General features: G+C 36.2%; 2 protein-coding genes across 4 annotated transcripts in view; one reads left to right on the top strand and one right to left on the bottom strand.

Annotated features, from left to right (window-relative positions):
- LOC127430436 (transmembrane protein 164) overlaps nucleotides 1-9,067 on the top strand; it is a 53,938-nt gene extending 44,871 nt beyond the window's left edge. Inside the window, exon 6 of the mRNA XM_051680198.1 lies at nucleotides 5,575-9,067. Coding sequence (XP_051536158.1) covers nucleotides 5,575-5,772 — 198 coding nt within the window. The 3' untranslated portion in view covers nucleotides 5,773-9,067. The remainder of the gene's footprint in view (nucleotides 1-5,574) is intronic.
- A 4,479-nt stretch (nucleotides 9,068-13,546) lies between these two features.
- LOC127430418 (nuclear protein AMMECR1-like) overlaps nucleotides 13,547-25,680 on the bottom strand; it is an 80,066-nt gene continuing 67,932 nt past the window's right edge. For 2 of the 3 annotated variants that reach the window (XM_051680169.1, XM_051680172.1), the window contains one exon: nucleotides 13,547-19,369. In XM_051680169.1, the coding sequence (XP_051536129.1) occupies nucleotides 19,255-19,369 (115 nt within the window). In that variant the 3' untranslated portion in view covers nucleotides 13,547-19,254. The other variant, XM_051680168.1, reaches the window with a different exon arrangement.

The following is a 25,680-nucleotide window of genomic DNA, read 5'->3' as shown; positions in this document are numbered from 1 at the left end:
TGCTACAATTAATAGTAGTTTGTACCTACCACCAACCTTCTACCATCAGTTTTTGTCTTCATAATAGTTTTATACAATAATAACCTTGGTCATGACCTCCACTATTCCAGCTAAATAAACATCCCAAAACTTGCCTGTTGACAGTCACCCACTCTACAGTGAATAAATACTGTAGAGGGCATTGTCAGTTTCTATATTCTCACTGCAAATTGTTATGTTATTTTGACTGTGGAGTGCACAGAATGTGGGCCAATGGTAAAGTGAGTGGTTGCAGTCTGTCAGGTAACCATTATCCACCCGTCTCACTATGCATGCTACTTTCTTGGAAATGCTTTGTAATTGCTTTCTGTTCCAGTGTTGCTGACAGAGGCTGCTAAGTAAAATTCCTTCGCAGTTCATGCGATGACACTATTGAGAAGTGTTTGGTTGACTGTCGAGCAGGTGTTGGCGTAGTCAGTGGTGTGATCCCAGTATTTGATTCCCACTGGAGCACTCCATCCGTTCTGATCGAATTATCGCCTAGCACCATGTTCTTCCAGTTCACACTTTTCATAGAAGCAGATGGTGCAACTTACACTAAGATGCATCACTGCATATACCGCTTTCTCACCCAAACTTACAGAATGCGCTAGTCATTTTTAGGCCAGAAAACATACTCCTATGCAGGTATGCAAGCTTATATGTTAATTGTTAGGCCAACGCATTTGCAAGTTCTTGCTTTACTGTGACGGTAACAAGCCTCAGTACTCATAGAGGTTATAGTTACCTTCAGATTTGTGTTATTCAGGTAGCTTGCCATAAACTTTCTTATGAGATCAAACTTGGTCAGCAAAATTCTTAAACCATTGCTCCGCCATGACAGTAGTTAACCTGAGAAAACTGACTATAGGAGACCAATTATGCTGATGCCTGCCATATAGCGCCCCTTGCTGCAAAGTTCTGACTAGGGATGTTACAATATATAGAATTTTGATATATTTTGAACCAAAATAAGTGACGAACCATATCAAGGCAAAATTTGATAATTTGACATTTGTAACTTTTCATTTTTAAATGATCACATGGAATGAAAGCAATGACCCGTCAAACATCAAAATCTTTCTGTTCGTTTTTTTTCCTTTCTTTTTTTTTCGGTTTATTTCTGTTCTTTGTCATTTTCACATTGAGGAAAAATGAGCATTACGGATGTGACGTCTCTCTGTTATGGAAGTGACAGTTGTGAAAGCAGCACTTTCCTGATGAGGTAAAACCATCAAAAATGCTTTGAAACCTGCAGACTTGGACCTCTGAGACATCACTGTGGAATCAGTTATGGCTGCAGAATAAGATTGGAATCTCGATATGGCCTTGCAGGATTACTAAAATGCAAAAGGCTGTGTTTTAAATCATCCACATTGACCTCGTCAGTGCTGCGTGAGTGAGCGGAGCCCTCTAGTGGGTGTGTGCTGAGAAGTGCAACAATATAAGATGATGTTTATAATATTCAAATCATCTTGAACTACTACAGCTTTAGCACACACATTCCAGCCAATCAGAATCAAGTATTCGATCAGGCCATGGCATATATTAGTATAATATCATTTTTCCTTGCAAAAAGATGTCCCTGATCTGTTCAGTTCTATTGCTTGTCCTGATCACCCCCTGATCAGCTTGAATGTAGCCAACTAATTTTGAAGGTTTATGAGAAACTCTTATTATTTGAACTTTGAGCATTTATATTGTGTAGTAGAGAACTTTATTCTGAGAAATTATAATGTGCATTTTTCTGAAAAATTGTTTCTAAAAAATAATACATTTTCTGTCATACTTTGTCATTTAAGTGTTTTTATATTAAATCAAGATAATATTGAATTGTGAATCATATTGTCCCACCACTAGTTCTGACATGCAACAACGTGCAAAACTGAGCTTGGGTAACTGGAAGCATCTGCATTCATGTATTTGCACAGAGTGTGTTTTGGGCATTAGGACATACGCTAGGATTTATGCTAGGGTTCTCATGGTACCAATACCAGTAAAGTTTCACGATTCTCGATACCAATTTCGATACAACAAAAATAGGTAAAATGCTATTAAACACCCATACATTTTTATTTAAACATTGCTTCTTTTATTACTCAGATCTAATATTTTGGGGTTTGCAAAATGATCACTCTCCAACAACAACAAAAAAGTCACCAACTAAAAGTTGAGAAAATGTGAACTTTTGGTGCAACACAATCTGATCAGACATAAGTTGTCCTCAATTTCAGTACCCGCCCCCCATTGTGGAAATCTAATTCACTGTATTCCTGCTTGATTTCAATTGAGCCAGCTCTCTCCAGATCCTCAAAATGGATCTTATGCATTCTAAAGGGACAACCACATGTCTCATGTCAGTGTTGCCGAATACATTGAAGTCTATGAAGTGAAGCGTCAGCTTCAGCATTGCCCCCAGTGCCGCATTGTGCTTCCGTCAAGCGTTGTAATGCGCGCTCAAAGTTCAGAATTTCAACATTGACTATGTTGCCGCTGATTGTTTGAAGCATCAGCCAATGATTAACGGACAATTCCGATGATGTATCCTTGCTTTTGCGTGGGCAAAAGATGTTCTCTGCAGTGCTTTTCATGTGTGGCTCTTGACGCTGGTGTTAAGTGGTGCGTGATGCGAATCATGTAAAAGCTCCTTTGGGTGAATAGTTCACCCAAAAATGTAATTCTCATTATTTACTCACCCTCATGATATCTCAGGTGTGTATGACTTTCTTTCTTCAGCAGAACACATTTGAAGAAAAATAGAAACATATCTTAGCTCGGTAGGTCCTTAAAATTCAAGTGAATGGTGATCAGACCTTTTGAAGCTCCAAAAATCACAGACAGTCAGCATAAACCTCTTCCATATGACTCCAGTGGTTAAATTAATGTCTTCATGATCACTTTTGATGTGAAAAAGATCAATATTTAAGTACTTTTTAACTATAAACTGTCGCTTCCGGTCAGTAGCAGTACATGCATTCACGAGAACGCCGAGTTCACATGATCTCTCGTGTGACTTATTCGCGTTGGCATGTTACAGACGTAATTTCACATTCTTCTTACGGTTGAGACATCCAGGATAATCACACAAACGCACCATTGTGAGTAAAGAAACAGATACAAATGCAGATCTGTGACTCCAGCCAGGTCTCCTAAGCAACCAAATTGGCCCGGTTTTTAGGGAGGGTAGAATCACATGGGGTAACCTCCTCATGGTCGCTATAATGTGGTTCGTTCTCAATGGGGCGCGTGGCGAGTTGAGCGCGGATGCCGCGGTGGATGTTGTGAAGCCTCCACACACGCTATGTCTCTGTGGCTACGCGCTCAACAAGCCACGTGATCAGATGCACAGGTTGATGGTCTCAGACGCGGAGGCAACTGGGATTCATCCTCCGCCACCCAGATTGAGGCGAATCACTACGCAACCACGAGGACTTAAAAGCGCATTGGGAATTGGGCATTCCAAATTGGGTGAAAAAGGGGAAAAAATCCCAAAAAACAAAAAACAAATGCAACCAAAACCAATGGAGCTTCTGTACAGCATTCCTCCTCCTCACTTGTAAATAGCGCTGCTCTTCCGGGTGTGTCGCACGTGCGTCAGTTCTCCCGTGTCTCAAGTGCCAATGCGATTATGTCACGCGCATACCACTGCTGACCGGAAGCGATGATTAAGAGTTAAAAAGTACTTAAATATTTATTTTTGCACCAAAATCAATCGTATCACTTTAGAATACATTAATTTAACAGCTGGAGTCATATGGATGACGTTTATGCTGACTGTCTGTGATTTTTGGAGCTTCAAAGGTTGGATCACCACCTGTGTTTTAAGGACCTACTGAGCTGAGATATTTTTCTGTTTTTCTTCAAATGTGTTCTGCTTATTAAAGGATGCCATATACACCTGGGATATCATGAGGTTGAGTAAATGAAGAGAGAAGTTTCATTTTTGGATGAACTAAAACTTTAATCCATCAAACACTCAGTCCAGTGTTAATTTTCACAGTTTTTTTTTTTATTTTTTATTATTATTTTAGTCATAATTTATTTTGATGAAAGTGTCCCCTAAATTTAGTCAATATTTCATCATTTCATATTATTTTAGTCAACAAAAATAACATTTTAGTTGATAATGTGCAAAATGACAAAAACATGTATCAAACTGTAACAGATCAAACTTTAACCAAATATTCAAATATTTTGAAGAATGTATAAATGGCTTTCAATTATTTATGTATCAAATCTTTAATTAATCTTTAGATTGTTTTAATATGAAAAAAACTGTCCTGAAAACCTGAGCTCCTGAAATAATAGCATATAATGAATATACTTCATAGGGAAAGTTCACCCAAAAATGAAAATTCTCTCATCATTTACTCTCCCTCATGCCATCCCAGATGTGTATGACTTTCTTTCTTCTGCTGAACACAAATTATGATTTTTAGAAGGATATTTCAGCTCTGTAGGTCCATACAATGCAAGTGAATGGTGACCAAAATTTTGAAGCTCCAAAATCCACATAAGAGCAAAATAAAAGTACTCCAGGCGACTCTGGTGTTTAAATCCATATATTCTGAAGCGATATGATAGGTGTGGGTGAGAAAAAGATCAATATTTAAGTCCTTTTTTTACTATAAATTCTCCTCCCTGCTCAGTCAATTTCCACATTCACTTTCTCATTCTCCTGCTTCTGTTTTTGGTGATTCACATCCTTCATGCATATCGCCCCCTAAAGGTCAGGGAGGAGAATATGACAAAAAATGACTTAAATATTTATCTGTTTCTCACCCACACCTATCATATTGTGTCTGAAGACATGAAATTTTGAAGACATCAAAATTTTGGCACCCATTCACTTGCATTGTATGGACCTACAGCGCTGAGATATTCTTCTAAATATCTTAATTTGTGTTCAGCAGAAGAAAGAAAGTCACACACATCTGGGATGGCATGAGGGTGAGTAAATGATGAGAGAATTTTTGGGTGAATTATCCCTTTAAGTATTCAATACTTTTTAGAAGTCATTCTCTTAACTCCTCATGTTTAGACAGTTAAGGATATTGGGTTATGTGTAGCATGTTTTTAAGAAACCAGCATATTAACAACACAAGATAGTCGTAACTTCGTTCAGTGTCACCTGTTCATTGGCTGAATGAATCTCACAGTTGTACAAGTTGTGTTCTAGTGAGGCAAATTTCATTGTACAGGTGTTCAGCTCCAGCATACTGTGACTGAATTATTTTAATCTATTCTTTCTCGATTTGTTTTTATTAAAGAATAATAAATAAAAAGCTAGTGCATTAATATCTTGGAATTTAATTTTCTAGTCATATTTTTATCAACAGCATGTTTTGATTTAAAACAGTTTGATTATTGTCATGATGAGTCTTTTTTGTCTCATCTTTTTCGTCTTGTTGAAAAATCCTTTGTCAACAAACATTTTCGTCAGTAATTATGTTGACGAGATTAACACAGACTCGGAGCTTTTTCTTGTGTGTAGTCACCCTTAGGCATTGTGGCCCTATAATGAATAACTCAATCTTGCATTTTGTCTTCCACCAGTTAACGGAAGTGAATCTGAACAACATGCTGTGTCCAGCTGTCTCAGACCCTTTCTACGGACCATGGTACCGAGTGTGGGCGACGGGCCATCAGACTGCCCTGACGTTAGTGCACGGCAAGGCCCTGACCATCCTCTCGCAACACACGTGCCGGTATCTACTGGACGTTGCACGTCTACGCAACAAGAAGGTGGACTAATGTTGTTTTATCTGCAGTCTCACACAGACCGGACACTCCTGCACTTGTCCGGCGGAATCCTATACATACTGAACCTGTTTTTAATTACATACCATTTTTACGTTTGTTGCTGGGAGTAACAAATTGCAGTCCAACGTGACAGTGAGATCTGCGTTTTAAAGCTGGATAACCAGGTTGGAGGACTGTTTTTGCACCTTAGGAGCAGGTAACACTTGGGACTCACATGACAAACCTTGCCTTGTTCTTTTTAGTTCGGAGGTTTCACAAAATGACAATTCAGTGAACTCAGAACAGACGTAATCTTTCTTCTCAAGTTGCCTTCTCCAGTTACACTCATCTAACAGATAAATGGGGCCAACCCAGTGTCCATTTACATTGCTTTTCACTCAGTAGCTGTTGCATTGTTATTGACACCATTTCCTTAAGCCTTGCTTGCTGGCTCTCGGATGAATTGTGTTCATCTCAAAACAACACTTTGTGAATATTATCGACCTTTTGTGGAAAGCATCAGTGTACTGTATGTTTGGGAGATTTTGCAGTCCATTTCTTTGTAATATTGGTGTGTAAATAGTCTCAACATTAAATGATCAAGCCAGTGTCATTGTCTTTGGTCACACCCACGATATGAAACAAGCACATTCTGATGGCTAAAGGTGAAGGTGACTGATTCCATTCATTACTTGATCAAGTGGCCAGGCCCTTGATGCTGATAGTATGATCATTTTTAATAGTAGTTTTTATTTTTCAAAGTGATTGTTACTCTTTAGATTTTCCTTATTAGGAAAGTTGAAAAGGCTCAAGCTTATGTTCTATTCAATTAATAAACACATTTTTACAGTCTCAATTTTTAGCTACACACAACTAGTGTAATTCGATTCATAGAAAGTTTATATTTTACAAACAGCCAAATAGTTTAAATATTCTGGGTTCAATACAAGTTAAACGCAATTGAAAACATTCGTTGCATAATGTTGATTAACACAAAAAATCTGGGTTTCAGAGAGGCACTAACAATGCAATCCGTAAACTTTTTTTAAATACTCACTGTTTCAAAAGGATAGTCACAAGTAGGGCTGCAACTAACGATTATTTTTATAATCGATTATTCAGCGATTATTTCAACGATTAATCATTAGCTCTTAACCGATTATTCAGCTTGTGCCACGACTTAAAAGGTTGTATTAAACATGTTTACTAACAATAAAGAAGACAAAATCATCTTTTAAAAATACCTCAAAATGACATTCACTGAATTAAAGGGAAAAAAGTTTAATTCAGTAAAAAATTCACTGCAACAATTCCTATTGTTATCAAGGGTTTTTGTCTTGTTTTCCATTTAAAATAGTCTAAAAATACATTTACCTGAGAAGCAACATATGAGATATTTAGACTTGCTTTAAGAGAGTGACTCTTAAATATAAGTTTATTTTGTACATAAGTGTATTTTCTCACTTGGTTATACTTCTACAAGTGCAGTAAAGACAAAATATACTTATATTCAAGATCTATTCTCTAAAAGCAAGTCTAAATATCTTATATGCTGCTTCTTTTTTTAAAGGATTTTTAAAATATTTATATTTTTAATATTATATTCAACATTCTCAGATAACAATTGTTTTTTCTGCAGTACAGCTGCTTATGTAAATGTACGTTGTTTTAAAGGAGTTTTAGATATTTATATTGGAAAACAAGCCGAAATAAAAACAAATCAAAAATGTATTTTGTTGCAGTGTATAATGGGGTGAAGACTACCCTCTCTCACCTTTCTGTTCACTTCAATCCATCTTTAACTCGCAAAAATACAAACTCTCTCTTATTAATAAAGCCACGTATTGCCAATTTTCTTCACGATAAGAAACATACAGTGACACATATATTATGATTCAAAAAGTCATGAGCCATCACGTTATAATCTAGCTGCTTTAAATGTGTGCGCTCGAGGGATGAGCATTCCCGTGACAGAGTGTGCATCAGCCGGGTGCGGTTTCAATCTCTCCCCCTTAGATCGGGACATTCGCTCAACTCATAGAAGAGGCGCTGACCGCACAGAGAAATACCAGTTTTGAAGTTTGTAGTTATTTACATGACCTGCTTCTTTATTATTTGAACTTTAATAAAGCTATAACACATTAAATATAACTGCATTAAAGATGTATCGCTGGGGTGTTTCCTTTAAAGACGCTCAACACACAAGTTGTTCTCCAGTTCCACTTATTCCACAATGAGAGCGCTTCTGTATTTACTTATTTTGTATTTTTGCATTATAATTCCCTCATACTTTGACGTTGTTGATAACGTCGACTAATCCTTTCAGCCCTAGTCACAAGACGTAAACAATGCATGTTAACATGATTTTATTGTGATAAAATCACTTACTAACCTTTTCTGTGTAAAGTTATAGCCAATTTTACAACTTCGTTGCAATGACAAAGTAATGCCTTAAACCCTAAAGTGAAAATGTTAATGACTCTACAGCTCAAATAATACACAAGTTTTAAATGAAGTGCTTTTATACAATTTTAAGCTCCACATTTCTTCCTTTAAACCCTCCAAAAATTGGCCCCATTCCATTGTAAGTACCTCACTGTATCCAAGATTATTTCTTTTCTTTTTTAGTTCATTTTTGTGGTAATGAACATTATGCAGATGCAGCAAATGCTGTTTATTGAGTTTAACTTGTATTGAACCTGGAACATTCCTTTAATTATGAGTTGAAGTGTAGTTTGTTTCATTTTTACTGACTGCAGTTGGCATTATTGCATTCACCTTATATAATCTGAAGAAAACCACATCAAGGTAAAAGCAACAGCAGTTTAAAAATGAAAGTTTAATACAATGTAAACAAATCACATGCTTCTGAAAAGCGGCCCTTCTGCAAGTTTCTGCCTAAAATGCCCTGTACTTAAAGGAATGGTGTGATTCTGGGATATAAAAGGAGATGTTATGCAGAATTACAGCCTTCTTTTGTGTTCCACGGATGTTAGTCATACGGGATTGGTACAACATGTTCACTTTTAAATCAAAGAAAATGTTCATTTTTGGGTGAACTTCCTCTAAAGTGTATTTCAATGTTGTCAAGGACTTCAGCCCAGAAATTCCAGGAATTTCCAGATTTGAGCAGTTTGTAGCTGTTGGGCTGACATATTGATTGCAGACTGTTATATGGTGGGATCGCTCTCATTTAAATTTATACGACTCAACAGAAGGAATCCTGTGATGTTAAGTCTTTTTATTTTTTAGATACTGTATGTTTTTGTGAAATATGAACTATATTAAAGATCTTCTCCATAATTGATCCTCCTGAAGTTTTTCCTTGATTTTTACATTTGTGGGAATTGTCTTCCGTAAACCCACAGTGGGCCTCATTTATGAAAAACAAGCAGAACGATGTTTTATGCAAATCGTTCGTAAAGCCTTTCACGTAAATTCTCGTATTCATGTGTTTTTATGTTTGTTGGTATGAAAAAAAATGTTCACCTGCTCCTGACCATGTGTAAATCGTGCATGAAAGGCATCCGGATGTTGTGTCAAGTAAACTGCCATGACTACATTTTGAAAGAAGTATGATGAAAGTAATCTTTATAAATCACACAAATTATTTTAAAAATGCACCACCAAACCACCCACTTTTTCAGCCATCTTGGTTCTGGAAGTATTTTTCTCCATTGGGATTTCATAAAAGTCTTTATAAAGAGTTGTAAGCCATAAACCAAAGCAACCAGCTCCAGGTGAATCACAACATTACAAATTTTGATTTGAAACAAAAAAATATTTGAAAATCCGACAAAGACAAAGATGCAAGGCTGTGTACATAACACTGAGTACCTTAATGAGGTAATGAACAACAGTCCCATAAAGCATTGCTAATGACATAAACTAGGGATGTCCCGATACTGATACTGGGTCCGATACCACGCTCGTACTCAGATACCAAAATCCGATACCATCTGACATATGAATGTCATTGCGTAAACATTCAGCCCACAAATTAAATTCACATCATGTCCTAATGAGATTATTTAATCGCAAAAGCTGCGATTTAATTAGATAAATATATAGTTTGCATGTAATTCAAATGTGAGCGCTGGCTGCACATACCTTTTTAAAGCTCCTCCTTGGATCAAACAGAGAGAACACCGTCATGAGCATCGCGCACTCTGTTTGTAGCAGATGACAGTGAACAGAGTGCAAATTCACATTGTAGCACGAGGCACATACAGAGTACATACTTATTTAATTAAGTAGCAGCCTTTTGCGGTTTAATAATCACTTTGTGTCACATAGCGACTAGGGATGGGCATTTTGGTCATTTTGTCTACTCGAGTACTCTGACTAATTACTTGACAATGACATGTACATAACTGTATATATAATAACATGTCTGACAAACATCTTTGGCTGCTGTGTTGCGTCTTGTTGTTCCAGTGTATCGTCTATTCATTATTATAGGCTGTTATAAAACAATCCGTTATAAAATGTACAAAAGATTGCATAATCAAAATATAATGTGAAGATTCGCTGCCCAACTCAATGAAAGAATGTGCACAACGTGCATCTGTCTGTTCTTCCTTCAGGTTACCGTAGTAATCTTAGTAAGCGCACACGTTTTTTTAGTGACTGTCTGAACCGTCCATTTTCAAACTGCAGTTGGCTTAACAGGAGACGCCATAACCATCACGTTTTTAATATGCGTGTTAAGTTGAAGTTCAGTTTTGAAGACGCTGCATTCTGTTCCATTTAGCTGCAATCTGTTTCGCTGTTTGAAACACTCGCCTGCTGTATATGCGTTGAGTCCACTGCCACATGTGCCTGGTGTGTGTCCAAGTGTTCGCTCCTGTGGGGAAAGCCGCGATGCTCCTTATTGTTGTTACTGTGTTGATTCATGAAGCATTCCATTCAACTCGGAGAGTTGGAATTTCCACCTTTCAATTGGGGAAAGTGCAACGGAATGACACATTATGTCAGACTTCTAACTTGGAAACTCGTGCGGAAATCTTCAACTCCCATTTTGCCAAGATGCAGATGTGTGTTACCTCATGCAAACATTTCGGCACCCAGGGCAGGGAGGTTTAGTCAGCGACAAACATTCATTTTGATTAAATAATATCCATTAATGAGTCAAAGTTCTTACATTAAATGATAATAAAACAAAACACTGTTAATTACGCTCTCTTTTGATTATCGTAACAATACCACTGCAGCGTCGTATATCAGTTTGGTTGCTATGAGAAGTCTCTGACAATCAATGTACCCCTCAAAATCACAATGTAATCAATCTCAAAATTAAAATAATAAGCTCCCTCTCTGACACGTGTGTGTTTAGTTGTCAGGAAATTGTCACTGAATTTTGAATTAAGTGAAAAGTCACATTATGTGTGATCACCATTGATCATCGTTTTCATGATCGATCATTGCTGCCACGTCCGAGTACTCATGCCCATCCCTAGTAGCGACCGGCTTTTCCGGAGTGGGAGGCTGGTGTCATAACGTCAGAGCAACAATATAGAAACTTCAGTATAAAAGCTCAGTCAAAATAAAAGCTAAATTTATAGGAAAAAAGTATGACAGAAATATTTTACTATTGTAAAGTTATTCACTGTATTAGTACAACTACTACTAATGCTACTACTACTACTAATAAATCAATAGTAATTATTATATTTAAGCAGTATCTAACATCTGTGATGCTCTGTTATGCAGCACTTTATTTGACAAAATATAATTCCAGTGTTGTATTTTGGATTGTGCTGTGAGGTTCTGTATATAAGCACTTCATTTGATAAAAAAATAATACAATATTATATTGAAAATTAATTGTTATATTTTCATTTGATTAAAGTTTTAAATGAATTAATTTATTTAAATACCATTTTGATGCTAAAATTGAAATAAACTGTTGATATGGAGTTCAGAACAAAAGAAAGAAAGAAGGTATCAGACTCTGTATCGGCGAGTACCAAAAATGATGTAACGGTACTCGTACTCAAAAAAAAAATTTGTTTTTTTAAATGGTGGAAATATGTGAAACTATTGATTTAAAGTTGTCAATTATACGTGTAGAATCAATATATTTAAAAAGTCTACACCAGACACGAGCGTCGCGTCAAAAACAATAGAACCGTTTATCAATGATGCTGTCTACACTGGCGTCTGTTGCATCGACAGTAAACAGTTGTCCCATTCCATTTTGTGCTGCACGCACTGACTTAGAACGTTTGTGACGACGCGTCCAGTGTAGACAAGTCAAGTCATTTTTATTTGTATAGCGCCTTTCACAACACACATACAGAAGATCATGCATTAACAGAAGATAAAACTGTAATATCTAACAGTGAGTTAGAGAGACCAGCTCAATTCATGCAAGTGGGCAGTCACTGCAGAGCTTATTTGGTGTGCTTTGTTGGCTGCGATTGTCTGATTGGTGGATCTCTAATCAGGATTGAAGCTGAAATTACATGGACAGATGCTTCAACAGAAGTATATGACATTGATTAACAACCTCAGAGCTTACAATATGTTTGTCTTTAAGTTATTGTTAAAGATCCATTCACCTAGGGAAAAATGTATGGGATTTTTACTTTCGGAACCAGACTGTTGTGCTCCGTTGAACATGTTTCAATGATGTTTAAGTCAAGTTTATTCCCAACTGTGTTTCAAAAATTCTAATTGTTCCAGCAGAATTGCTTGGAAGGAAACAATTTCTTACTGACCTCTTGGACTGCTCGATTCACAAAAGAACCTGAGATGACAGTAAAAACATGTGATGGAAACACCAGTGTATAACGATTCCGGTTCCTTAACGGTTCCAGTAACATTTCTAGTACATTTTTTTGCACTTATTGTATTTACTGCCCTCTGCAGTCTGTTGCAAAATGATGAGAATTTCAGATTTCAACAGAACAGCTATAACAAATCAGAAATAAATTGAATACAATTCTTGTAAAATGTGTGTTTGCAGACTTTTGAGACATAAATGCAATCCAATAATTGATAACTATATTAAATAAAAAATCTAAACACAAGTAATGTGATGGCATATTATTTCATTTATGCTTTTATAAAATTCCACTTATTACAACAAAACTTGTCTTTTAATTATACAACAACCAGTCAGTAACTGCACTGCTTGATTTAAGTCTCACAGTAACAGTTCCAGAGACAGTTTAGACTGTTATGTAGTCTAATATTCTTCAGGCATGTGAGACTTCAACAGTTCTTTTTTCATTCAGAATTGGACATTCATTACTTGCCCATCAGTACACGATTAATTCCGAAGTGCTGTAGATTCAAAAGAGCCAGCTCATAAGAGTCATTCATTCGAGAATCAAAATACACTGGTAGTGCTGTGTTTTAAGTAAAGGGCAGTGCTGCTGGTATTTTTTAAAGAATGGAACCGGTTCTTACCCAACCCTTCCAGTGTTTGCAGTCAAAATGTTTAGGATTTGAATGCACTTCATTTAAAAAACCCTTTGTCTACTGTTCCACATAGAAAGTTTCCTTTTCACATTTAGCTACTAAAGAGTCTGACGTCTTCCTTAAATGGTGATCTCATGGGCGTGAATTGTGAATAAGCGTGCACGCACACCCTATTTGCAAATGTTTGGGATTCATTAACATACACAATTTTAACTGACAAATTTGTGGTGTGCATCATTTGTGAAGGTCCATTTTGTGTGTAAACTACTTCAAATTAACTTAAAGTTTCGTGAATGAGGCCCAATGTTCCTTCAGAAATAATGCAATCAAAATACACAAGGCACAAAACACTCAACGCTTGTTCTTTCAGAATATTTTTATTGGATAAATGATTTAAAAGGTAATAACAATAATGTTTTAAAACTACATTTTCATTGCCACAGCCATAGCTCACATACCCACAGATAACCCATCTATATGCCACACCCCCCCCACCCCCCAACACAAATTTTTTTTATTTTGTCTTTTTATTTTTTTTATTTTTGAAGCCATATACCATATTCATAAATGCCCATTTCAAGTCTCATCACACTAACAGCAATTAAATGGGGTAAAGGATCTATAATTCTACACGGGAGTTGTTTTTTTTGTTGTTGTTTTTTATGTATTTCCTTTGTTTCAGTTTTTTTTTTTTTTTTTGTTATTTTTTGTCTGGTTGTTACTTCAACAAATTCAAGTTTCTAAAGCAAAGAAAATCCTAACTCAAAATAGAAACAATAAAACAAATTGGTGGGTATGGGGGGGGGCTACGCCTGGCAACCCCAGTGCACACACAGACAACACCGCACACTGTCGATCATCATGCGGCACATTCAAAACTCTTTTTTTTTTTTCACACTTCCAGAACATAGAAAACCACTAAAATAATTTAGAAACTAGGTCCAAAATGTATTTTTTGAAAAGAAACAACTCGATGTACAAAAACAGTCATTGTGTTTACTTTTTTTTTTTTTTTTTTTTTACAAAAGTTTTCAAACAAGTTTATTGTAGTTCTTATGTCATTTATTATTTTTATCATCATCATAATTATTTATACTTATATATATATATCAGTGCGTTTGTAGGCCAGTGCAGCTACTGGGTCCAGAGTAAAGAAAAGAGGCTTTATTTTTCTCCTTACATGGCATTAAAAAATAAGGATTAACGCATCTTTTGTATAAAGTATAACTGCTGGTCTTAGGAAAAAACACATTTAAGAAACCCATAAATCTAAGAGGCACGCTATGGGGTTTTCTCTCTTTACAAAAATATATAATAATAACAATGATGAAAAACAAAATAAAAAATGTGCAACCTAGTATTATAGTCATTGACACCATGTGAGGTCTCAAAGACAGCTACAATGAAAATTCATTGAAGTTAGGTTGCTTAAAAACCTAAAACAATAGTAGAAATTGTACAAAAAAAATTAAAAGAGGAAAACAAATACATAGAAATCATAGACATTTCTCTTGCAGGAAAGGTTTTTGGAAGGACAGGAAGGCAGGTCTGTAGAGCAGCATTTGGACATGGCTGGAGGCATCTTTGGTTCGGTTGAACACACAACGGTAACATGAGCCTAACACAATCCAAACGACTACAGGTTTGACGGCGAGCATGAAGCTCGCATGTTGGTGTTAGAACCCAATGTTTATGCCTAAAATGAGTAAATATCAAATACTAATTCCAGTTGTGTTCATAACGGAAAATGGAGGACTGGAGCAAAAATGGGTTTTGTACAAGAAATGGCCACAAACGAGCACACCTTCAACTTATCTTTGCAAGATAGGTGCTGTAATCGAAAACGTCTTCAGTGTTCAAATGTGCAACTCTCTATGATGCCAGGGATTAAAGAAGTATGCCAATGTCCCCAAAGTGGACTACTCTGAAAATTAGCGAATACTTTAAGTATCCAACTTGAAACTTACACAAGTGTGCATATATCAGATAACATTGAGATAAAAAAAAACACATGCATTTGGGTGATTTTCAGGAAACCTGTCAATAAAACAAAATCAATACAAAGAAAATATGAAATTATGTTTTGAAAGAAGAAAATGAAGCCTGCATTTAGGACCGTTAAGAGTTTTTGACATTTTCAGGACACTTAACCACATTTTATCCCCAGTTTTCATTACCGCAACATTTGGACGTTTTACTTTTGCAATTAACATTGTTTCCGGTGAACAACGCATACAGAAGTTTAACTTTTACTATTCTCATTGTTATTAGTTATGTTTTTCTTACCGTAACGCATCCAGACGTTTGACTAACTATTCCCATTATTTTCATTGATGATTTTCATTACTGTAATGCATCCAGACATTATATTTTTTACTATTCCCATTGTTTTCAGTTATGACTTACCATAACACATCTGGACGTTTTCTTTTCCCACTGTTTACAGTGATCCAAAATTTTTTATTATTCCCATTGTTTTTAATGATGATTCTCATTACCATACCAGTAAAAAAAAAAAAAAAAGAAAAAAAGAAAGGCATTACCAAGGGAGATTTATATATATTTATACTTATATATTTTATATATAAACATTTCACATTGTGGTAATGGGAATGGGGGTAAAATGCAAGTAACTATCATGAAAATAATGTCAAAATGTGAAAATATTAATTTGCATTTTGACTAAAATATGACCAAGGCATTTTCTTGACAGGTTTTCGTGAGAATCACCCATGTAATGTTGCTCGCAACAAAAGGAACAAATTATATTTGAACAGAACATTGGGACGGAAAAGCTAATTTTGCACTTTGAACACGGCCATCATCATCGCTGTACTTTTGGCCTTTGGGAAATGAGCGAATTTTCATTTTTGGGTGAACTATCCCTTTCAAAGCCAGCCATACTTCAAAATGGCAATGCACATGAACATGAGAGGACATTTGACAGTCCTATCTACAACAGATGAGATAAGAAGCATATGCCCGTATCCCCCAGGCCATGAGGGAAAGATGGGTTTAGACTTGTGACTCCATGTCCTTTCAAACCTGCAGGAGATTTCGTTACACTGGTAGAAACAAAAAACACCTGTAAAACAGATCTGCATATATCGAGGATAATAATAAAGTCTGATATGATCGATGAGTCCGCATGACCAGTCACATTTACTGTGACCACCCCCAACACAGAGTCTAATAGCACCATTTTATATAGTCAATTTTCTCATATATCTACATAGCAGTGAAACGGGCATGCCATGTTTTTTTTGGGGTTTTTTTTTTTTTACAGGTGGCCTCCTATTCATAAATGCAACAAATGTACTGCAAATGTGTATGGATAAGTTCTCTCACAAATGCAAAAACTTGGTTGGTTTTGCAGCAGAAACATTTTCATTTTGTTCTGTTTTTTGTTTTTTTTGTGGACCAGAAAACGAGGCTCTGATTGGTCAACTATATGACAATAAAAAGCAGCAGTTCAAAACTGAAGCCATAAAGTGGCAAAAAGTCATTTAAAGGGTATTTACGAAACCAAGACGCTACAATTGCGTCACCACATTTTTCATAAAGTAGATGGGATTTAGATAAGAAAACAGTTGCAACTGGGCAGTGGAAGGCCTTGCTAAAAGTAATACTAAATCACTTATCGGTTTTATTCAATCACTCATTAGAGCCTTAACGATGTATTACACCCAAATGAATTAGTGTCAAACAGAAAGGCTCGCAAATAGTTGAGCATTCAGAGTGACATTTCTTGTTCCACGTCATAACCATTTTTTAAGGCAACACAACTGAAATCAGTTTTTTTGAGTTGGAGAATGACTGTGGATGGAACACCGAAAGCCCTTAACATTTTGCATATGAAAAAAGATGGAAAAAGATCTCAGATGTCAAGAGCGCCTCTACATTTCTTCCTTGTAGTAATAATAAAGCTTCCTTCAAAAGCTAGTCCACTGCATCTTCACACTGTAGCCACGCTCACAATATTCCGTTTTCATTTGAAATTCGTATTCCGAAGTATGCGGTTATGGAGAGTGTTTTAGTGTGGATGAGAGTCATAAATGTAGCAAAAATCAGTGTTTTCAAACAAAAACGTATTAGTGTGGACACTCAATATATTCAGTCTACAGCCTGGTCCTTAGAAGAAAATAGTTCTTATAATAGCTTTATGGAAACAAGACAACATCGCAATCCAGTTTTACAAAAAGGTGGATCCAACGTTGAATAGCCAGAGAGAAAACTATGAAAACGGCCACAATCATTCTTTATAAATGAACTGTCTGCTGTGATATTGCAGAGCTGCCATGATCTAAACTAGCTTCAAGATGTTGAGGAGTTCAGTGGCAACTATAAAGCGGTATCTACTCGACTCGAGGACAATCTTCTCGATTATGGCAACTGTTCAGATGTGCCATTTGTATGGGGACTTTAACATCGTTCGCTCCAAGCATGATGAGGTGATACGGGGGTATGCGTTGACAGTTTCAAAACTGAGCTAATGTCTAAAAGAATTACATGGATCTCAATTCAGCTCAGCTACAATGATCTTAAAGGGATAGTTCACCCAAAAATAAATTCTGTCGTTGTTTACTCCAAACCCGACTTACTTTGTCCAGTGGAAGAAAGTAAGTCATTTGGGTATGGAATCATATGACAGTGAGTACATGATGACAGCACTTTCAATTTTGTGTGAACTTTTCCATTAAGTAGAGACACGTGAGTAAAACCTGATCAGATTTCTCCACAAGACCAGATCATAAAAAAATCATTTTAAAAAATGTATGTTCTGAAAACCCCTCCCTAACAGCAGGAGTGACTACTTCAGTGCCAGGTCAACAGACCAGAGGACAAATGAATTAAAAACAGCCATTTGGAGCAAACACCCTGCCGCAGCATGCATTAAAAAGAGTATGGCTTTTTTAGGATTGTCCCTGTCATTTGTCTGTAGTCTTGCTAAGTCTTTCCTCTCTGTGTGTTGAAATAGGAACAATACAGAATATTGGGTATACAAGACAAATTCTGAAGACAAACCTGTTTGTCAAGCGACATTTCTCTGACTAGAAGTTTCTTAACCCATCTACTGTTACTCTGAACTGGAAAGACTAACCACAGATCTTGTGAGCAACACCAAATATAATACAAAGTAAAATAAGACATCACAGGACGTAACAGATTTATATGCTTCTTGTTTTTCCTAAGGATATTAACACTACACAAAAAGGGCAAACTGACTGTTTAAGTAAAGATTGAGCTAAGTAAATTCAATTCAAGGCAACTTTGATAATGCTAAGAGCCGCACTCATTTGCATTATGGGAAAATATTCTGCCGCACCCAATAGCTAATTTAATCTAGTGGTTTCGATCTTCTGAGTCCGTCTACGTGATGGTGAAAAAACAAACATGTGACTGATTTAACTAGTTCTTCATTGGCCAACTCAGTCGCACAACTCACAACAATAACACTCACAATAAAACAGAAAACACCCCTATCAAAAGCAAAATAGAGGAATCGCATAGAGGAAAGAGAATCCCTGGAACCCTGCGGTCGCCAACATATCAACAAAAACTAACGAGAAATGATCAAAGGAAAACAGGTTTTGTCGAGAAACAAAACTGCAGCAAATAAATCAAGCAAACTCCGAACAAAGTATCCTGTCTTCAAAGCAAGCCCATCATTAATATGACTTATTTCCATCCACAGACTCAAACACCTGATTAGGAAATTGGTTGAAACAAAATTTCATTTGGATAACAAAACAAAACTTAGTACTTGTTTATTTGCTTTAAAAAAACAAAACAAGGTAAGGGGTTATATGTCAATATATATGCTGCAAAAACTAAATTAATACAAAGAATAAAAATGAATGAAAATAAATGAATTATATATTTTTTTAGTGTTTCATAATCACTTATTTGCCACCCGCTGCCATGACGCCATCAGGCTGTCGACATGGCAACGGAAACTATCATCATAAAATGGTACAGTAGTAGAGATAGCTAGACCACGAGGGGGTGGGCTCTCCCGGAAAGAGGTCCGCGGAGAGGTCCAGTGACTGGTCATGCGGCTCGCTGTCAGGAATAATGGTTGTAAGGAGGGAGAGGGTGCCCGATGCCATTCTGGTAGTGATGGTGCTGCCGATGGGCGATATATTCTGCGTAGCTCATCGTCATCTTTTCACTACGGTACCTAAAACAATGAGGGAAAGGGGCAACTGTTAGAATAGTGAACATTAGGACTGGGTGATATGGCAAAAAAAAAAAAAAAAAAAAAAATTAAAAAAATACAGTATATGATTTGATAGATATGAGATTATTTTTATTTTTTTCAATCATAGGAACAGTAATTTTAACCAAACAGCCAATTAGATTCAACGTGTTTAATACAGCAAACTGTAGACAAAAAAATAATCAAGGCATGTTTTCCCCCAGTTTTTCAATAAATGAACACTAGGAAAAACTATATTTTCAGATTTTCATTTATGTGCACCAACATAATACATAGTGATAACCGCCATTATTTACCTGCAGTGCTGTGAGAAAGTATTTGCCCGCATCCTAATTTCTTCACTTTTTGTGTGTATCTCGTACTAAATTGTTTCAAAAATTCAAACAAAATCTAACATAAAACAAAGGAGATCTGAGTAAACACAAAATACAGTTTTTAAATGATAATGTTATTTACTGAAGCAAAAACTTAATCCAATACCAACTAGGCCTGTGTGGAAAAAGTATTTGCCCCCTTAGTTACTAAATCCCCAAATCTGCATTCATAATGGGGTTCAGCTGGACTAGAGCCAGCCCTGTTCAATTAAATCAACACCTAAATAGAATATTTTCAGCAGCATGAAGTTGGCTAAAAGGTCTCACCCAGTAGCACACTATGCCAAGTCAAAAGAAATTCCAGAAATGAGGAAAAAGGAGATTGAAATACATCAGTCTGGGAAGAGTTACAAAGCTATTTAAAAGGTTCTAGGACTCCAAAGAATCACAGTGAGAGCCATTATCTCAAATGGAGAAAACATGGCACAGTAGTGAACATTCCCAGAAGTGGCCGATCTTCCAAAATTCCTCCAAGAGCACAGTGACGACTCATCCAGGAAGTCACAAAAAAGCCAAGGACAACATCCAAGGAACTGCAGGCCTCTCTCGCATCAATAAAGGTCACTGTTCATGACTCAACTATCAGAAAGACACTGGCCAAAAATGCCATCAATGGAAGAGTGGTGAGGCTAAAACCACTGCTAACCCAGAAGAACGTTAAGACTCGTCTGAAATTTGCCAAAACACACCTTGATGATCCTCAAACCTTTTGGGAGAATGTTCTGTGACTGATGAGTTGAAAGTGGAGCTGTTTGGAAGACAGGGGTCCCGTTACATCTGGTGTAAATCAAACACAGAATTCCACAAAAATTACATCATACCTACGGTCAAGCATGGTGTTGGTAGTGTGATGGTGTGGGGATGTTTTGCTGCTTCAGGGCCAGGGCGACTTGCAATAATTGAGTGAATCATGAATTCTGCTCTCTACCAGAAAATCCTAAAGGAGAACGTCTGGTCATCAGTCCGTGAGTTGAAGCTCAAGCGCAAATTAATTATGCAGCAAGACAATGATCCAAAGCATAGGAGTAAGTCCAACGCTGAATGGCTCAAAAGAAGCTAAATTTAAGTTTTGGAGTGGCCTAGTCAAAGTGCTGACTTGAAACCGATTGAGATGCTGTGGCAGGACCTTAAACGGGCAGTTCATGCTCGAAAACCCTCCAATGTGGAGGTTTCAAATTTCATATATTTGAAAACTGTATTATGTGTTTACTCAGATTGCCTTTGTTTTATATCTTGTTTGAAGATCTAAAACAATTTAGTATGAAAAATACACAAAAATAGAAGAAATCAGGATGGGGGCAAATACTATTTCACAGCACTGTATGTATATCTTTACAACAACAAAAAAAATTATGTAAAATGCCGCACAGGGACTTCCGTGAAAATTTTACGAAATGATGCGCCTGAATTGTTGACTCAGATTTTGGAACAGATTAACTGAAATGGACTGCTTGATCTGATTCACGGAAATACATCAAACTTACAAACTGCAGCACAGTTTTACTATGGAGCTAGAACAATGACAAAATTCTGATTCAAATACTTTTTTCAATTTAGATGTGACAATTCACAAAATTTAGAATTAGTTTTAGTATTTTTAAACAGCAGATATTTTGTTTTCAACTTTTTAGAGGTGGATTTAGCTGTAAATATTTAGATAATTTTTTTTTCAAATGTTCAGATTTCAAATTCAGAACAGCAAATACAAATCTCTCAAATTCAGACCTCAGAAATTAGGCCAAAGTTCAAGCTTTTATGTTCCACAGGGCAATGTAGAGGTTATCAGAATTGTCCAACTAAGCATTTAGGGCGATATGGCTACCAAAATTATATCTTGAAATGTTTTAGTCTATTGACGATATTCAAAATATATAATTATGTATTTGCTATGAAATGGCTCAAAAAGTTTTTTTTTTTTTTTTTTAAATCAGGGGAACCATCATTTCATCCAGACAGCCACTGTAGCCAATTAGATTCAATATTTCAAAGGCACTGAATAAAAATGTATTTAAAAATAATCACTAAATCTAATCACATTTAGTTTTTCACTAAATGAACACAAGGTCGAATGGGATGTTAGTTTCATAAAAAGCATTATTTACCTTCATATATATTTTTACTAAAAAAATTGTGAATAAACAAAGTGTGCAAAAATTACTTATTTTTTTGGAACCCAGTTGATTATTGAATAATACTAAATTATTACTGTGGTACCCAGTCTAGTTTATTATTATAATATAATACTGAATTTTTGTTATTATTTTGAGGATTAGATTTGTTTATAAAAGTAATATATTTTTGTTCTATTTACTAAAGGTGGGTAAAAAAAAAGAAAAGAAAAATCGATGTTAAAGAATTGCGATATTTTTCCTCACGATACTGTTTCGATATTCGCATGCCAAAAATGTATGTTATTTACATTTTTCAACATTCATTTAAGGTCATGGGAAATTCTTTTTATATTAACCCCACTGATCTAGTACTTTGATCAGTCCCTTAGATGGCACAGTTATTATGCATTACCGCTGAGACAGAACAGAACTCCTTTGATGTCATCCACAACACAGAACAGTTGTTGACAGTATGGACTCAGAGACTATTCAAAATCTGCCTTATTTTGAATCCAGAGTTTGACAACATTTTGGTTTGTCATATTCATGCCCACATTGTCATGTCCAAATAAGTCTCAAAGATTCAGAAAAAGCAATGTTTATGTTGCACATTAAAAGTCCTTATGTGGACTGATGAACTGATCGCTCTCTTGGTCATTAGTGCTTAAGCCTGTTTTCCAGTGCGCTGATATTTGTGTGTTATTAGCTGCGTTTCCACTATTGGGCCAAATGAGGGCAGTGCCAGGGCCAGTTGCGTCCCCACTGTCAATTCCGGGGCTTCATAGTGCCTCCTTCGGGCTTACCCGGCGATTACCCTTGGGCCAAACAAGGCCAACTGGGGATTGAGGCGGGGTCAATGTCAAAGGCGGAGTTTCGCCGAACTTGCTAGGTTGCGTATCCAGCGCACAACGGTACAGGTTCAGGAAAAAAAAAAAAAAAATTGCAGGCACAGTACAAATCCATTAAAATGCACAATGGACAAAGCGGTGCCCAAAGAGAGAACTTTCTATGATTTAAGATCATGGACGGTGTGCTGGGACATCATCCCGCTGTTAGCAGAGAGACCATTCGGGACACCATAGCAGTTACAGTCGGTAAGTTGTCAATGCTAACTTATCTTGCTAGCTAGCTAGCTAATGTTTACAAACAATATAAAATCGATATTCTAGATCAGTGTTTCTGATCTAGAATATCGAGTATCACCGTTTCCCAAAAGTGGGTCTCAGGTCTATTCGGACTGGGTCACGGACAGCAGGGAAAGAACAATGCCATGGTCCTCCTATTCAAAAAATTTCTGCGGCCGCCCAAGTGAAATTTAAGACTGCCGAGGCTAATTTAATTATAATCCCTTGTTCAGTGCTATATACGTGCAAAAGTCTTCTCATCTACAATGCAATATTTTCACGGTGCGATTAAATCTTGTTTTTCCCACGAGTGTACAGAACAGCTCACATCAATGATCTGCTCTGCTCTACTGTATCTCTGGTTCGCACGAGCGCATCAACGCCCATTTGAATTCTTGTGAGAATCTACATCAAATTGCTATGGAGGAAGTCAAATCTCTCAAACAGGCAGCCCAACATTATAAACAGCAGTGAGGTGGAAGAGAGCAACACTGCTATGTGCCAAAATAAAGTTTATATTATTATTATTATTATTATTACTACATTACCACCCAAAACTATTTTACAGTAGTAACTTGCTATGGCTAACTGTGATATTTTAACCAAACATTTTTTAGTTTCATATTAAATAATTTATTTGGTAGAATCTATACTATTTTTCATAAACACTATAATTTATTATTATTATTAGAAAGACTAGCTACATTTATTAGGAGTCATCATGTTCTTTGCACCATGCACCTGTATGTATTTGCACTGTAAATATAAAGGCAAATTCATAAAGGGCTTTAAAGTCTGGACCTCCAAGACTTGTGGACAAATTATGAACAAAGTTTTCCTCCTGTGTAATATATGTTTTGTTTGAATGATATTTGAAATTAGGAAATAAACTGGATAATAAATACAATTGGCTCATATAAATAAATATGCTCATTAACTTTTAAAAGGGGGGAGAGAAAACTTCCTGTATCTTTTGTTGTTGACACCAATAACAAAAATAACGTCACTTGATACATGCATTTATACTTGAAAACCTTGAACAAAACTAAGCAAGTGAAAAGAAAATGTGACCCAGGATAGATTACTTTAAATTACAGGATATGTTTTTGTTTTATACCATGGTGGGTCATCACTTGACTTGTAAAGTCTGGGTCCCAAAGCAAAACCAGTTGAGAACCACTGTTCTGAGAAGTATAATACAACTACTGTGAACTAGCCTACACACAGAAACTTTCTTTGAAAATTTCCATGAAAATAAAAATGTCACCCTCAATATGATGGCGCATGTGACACATTCGCTTTTAAAGCGCTTTGGAGCAATTCAACCATGTCAAACAGCAAAAGAGCCCTGATATTCTAAACAGCACTGATGAGGGACAGAGGAAACGCCTGCCCTGCTGCACCAACATCAATTACAAGACTTTTCAGATCTTCACATTAACACCCTTGCTAAAATTTATCACAGTAAACTTTAACAGAATTTTCGAATACAACTGTGGAAGACGTAGCCAAAAAAAACAAAAAAACATGTATAGCACATACTCTCCTGTCGTGGGTATATAAGTATTTTGGATTGAAAGACATGCTTGACTGCTGTAGAGATGACAAATAGTCACTGTAGTGTTTACCTTCCACAAGGCAATGAGCTGTCATCAAACGATTTATCACTTGTATGTAACAGTATGACTATTTTTCATATATATATTTCTTTTTTTTTTCCTGTATTAACTGAAGTACCTTACTTTGTTGTGGATACTGGATTTGCACTTTTCAGAGAGCTCAATAAAATACTCATTCTATTTTGGTTGCATTTTTGACATAATAAATGTAACTGTGTAAAATAGACATAATATTGTAATATCGATCGCAGGCCCCTGAATCGAATCAAAATTGTTTCGTGGCAGACTTTGAAGTATCGGCAAACAATGGATCGCTGGCTAAGAGAATCGATACAAGATCGTATCGTGATGAAACTGCCGATTTACACCACTAGGAACAGATACAATAGGGCCTTGGGTCTTTGGCCCCTAATAATATATTACAAATTACAATATTTGACTAATGAAATATTTGAGTAATGTGATAAATTATCACAACTAAAATCAACACAAGTGATCCACTAAGAATCCATTCCACATTTCAGCTTCATATATAGTGTGAAAAAAAAAAGCGTTAAAAAAATATACATTTAAAAAGGGTCATTTTTAGAGGGTTTTTTGACATTTTGAGGGGTTTTTTTATGTTCACAAATAAATGGTTCACATTCAAATTATTTCAGGCACTTTGTATTACTTTGGTGACTTGGTAACAGTTCTCTAGTCATATGAAGAATGAGAAACAGTGAGTCAAATATTGCAATACACCAAAAATTAAAAAAATTAAATTATATTGTATCGCGACTTACATATCGATATGTAGTTACCTTGTGATTACCACCCCTACTATTTACTTCACCTTCACCTGGAACTTTTATTTTGACACTTAAATTGCAGTTTGTAGTTTACAATGTTCCGCAACTGGTGAAACGCTGATATCTCCTACTTTTCTGTTATACTGTGCTGCCTTTTTAGATTTGTATAATAACTTGTAGTGGTTACTAATGTTGGGAACTGTGCAAATGCTTCATCATGCAGTACTTTTGTTTCACAATGCATGTGAAGCGC

Source organism: Myxocyprinus asiaticus, chromosome 40 (genome assembly GCF_019703515.2).
Source record: "Myxocyprinus asiaticus isolate MX2 ecotype Aquarium Trade chromosome 40, UBuf_Myxa_2, whole genome shotgun sequence".
NCBI classification, from domain to species: domain Eukaryota; kingdom Metazoa; phylum Chordata; class Actinopteri; order Cypriniformes; family Catostomidae; genus Myxocyprinus; species Myxocyprinus asiaticus.
This window is presented reverse-complemented; position numbering and strand designations above follow the sequence as displayed.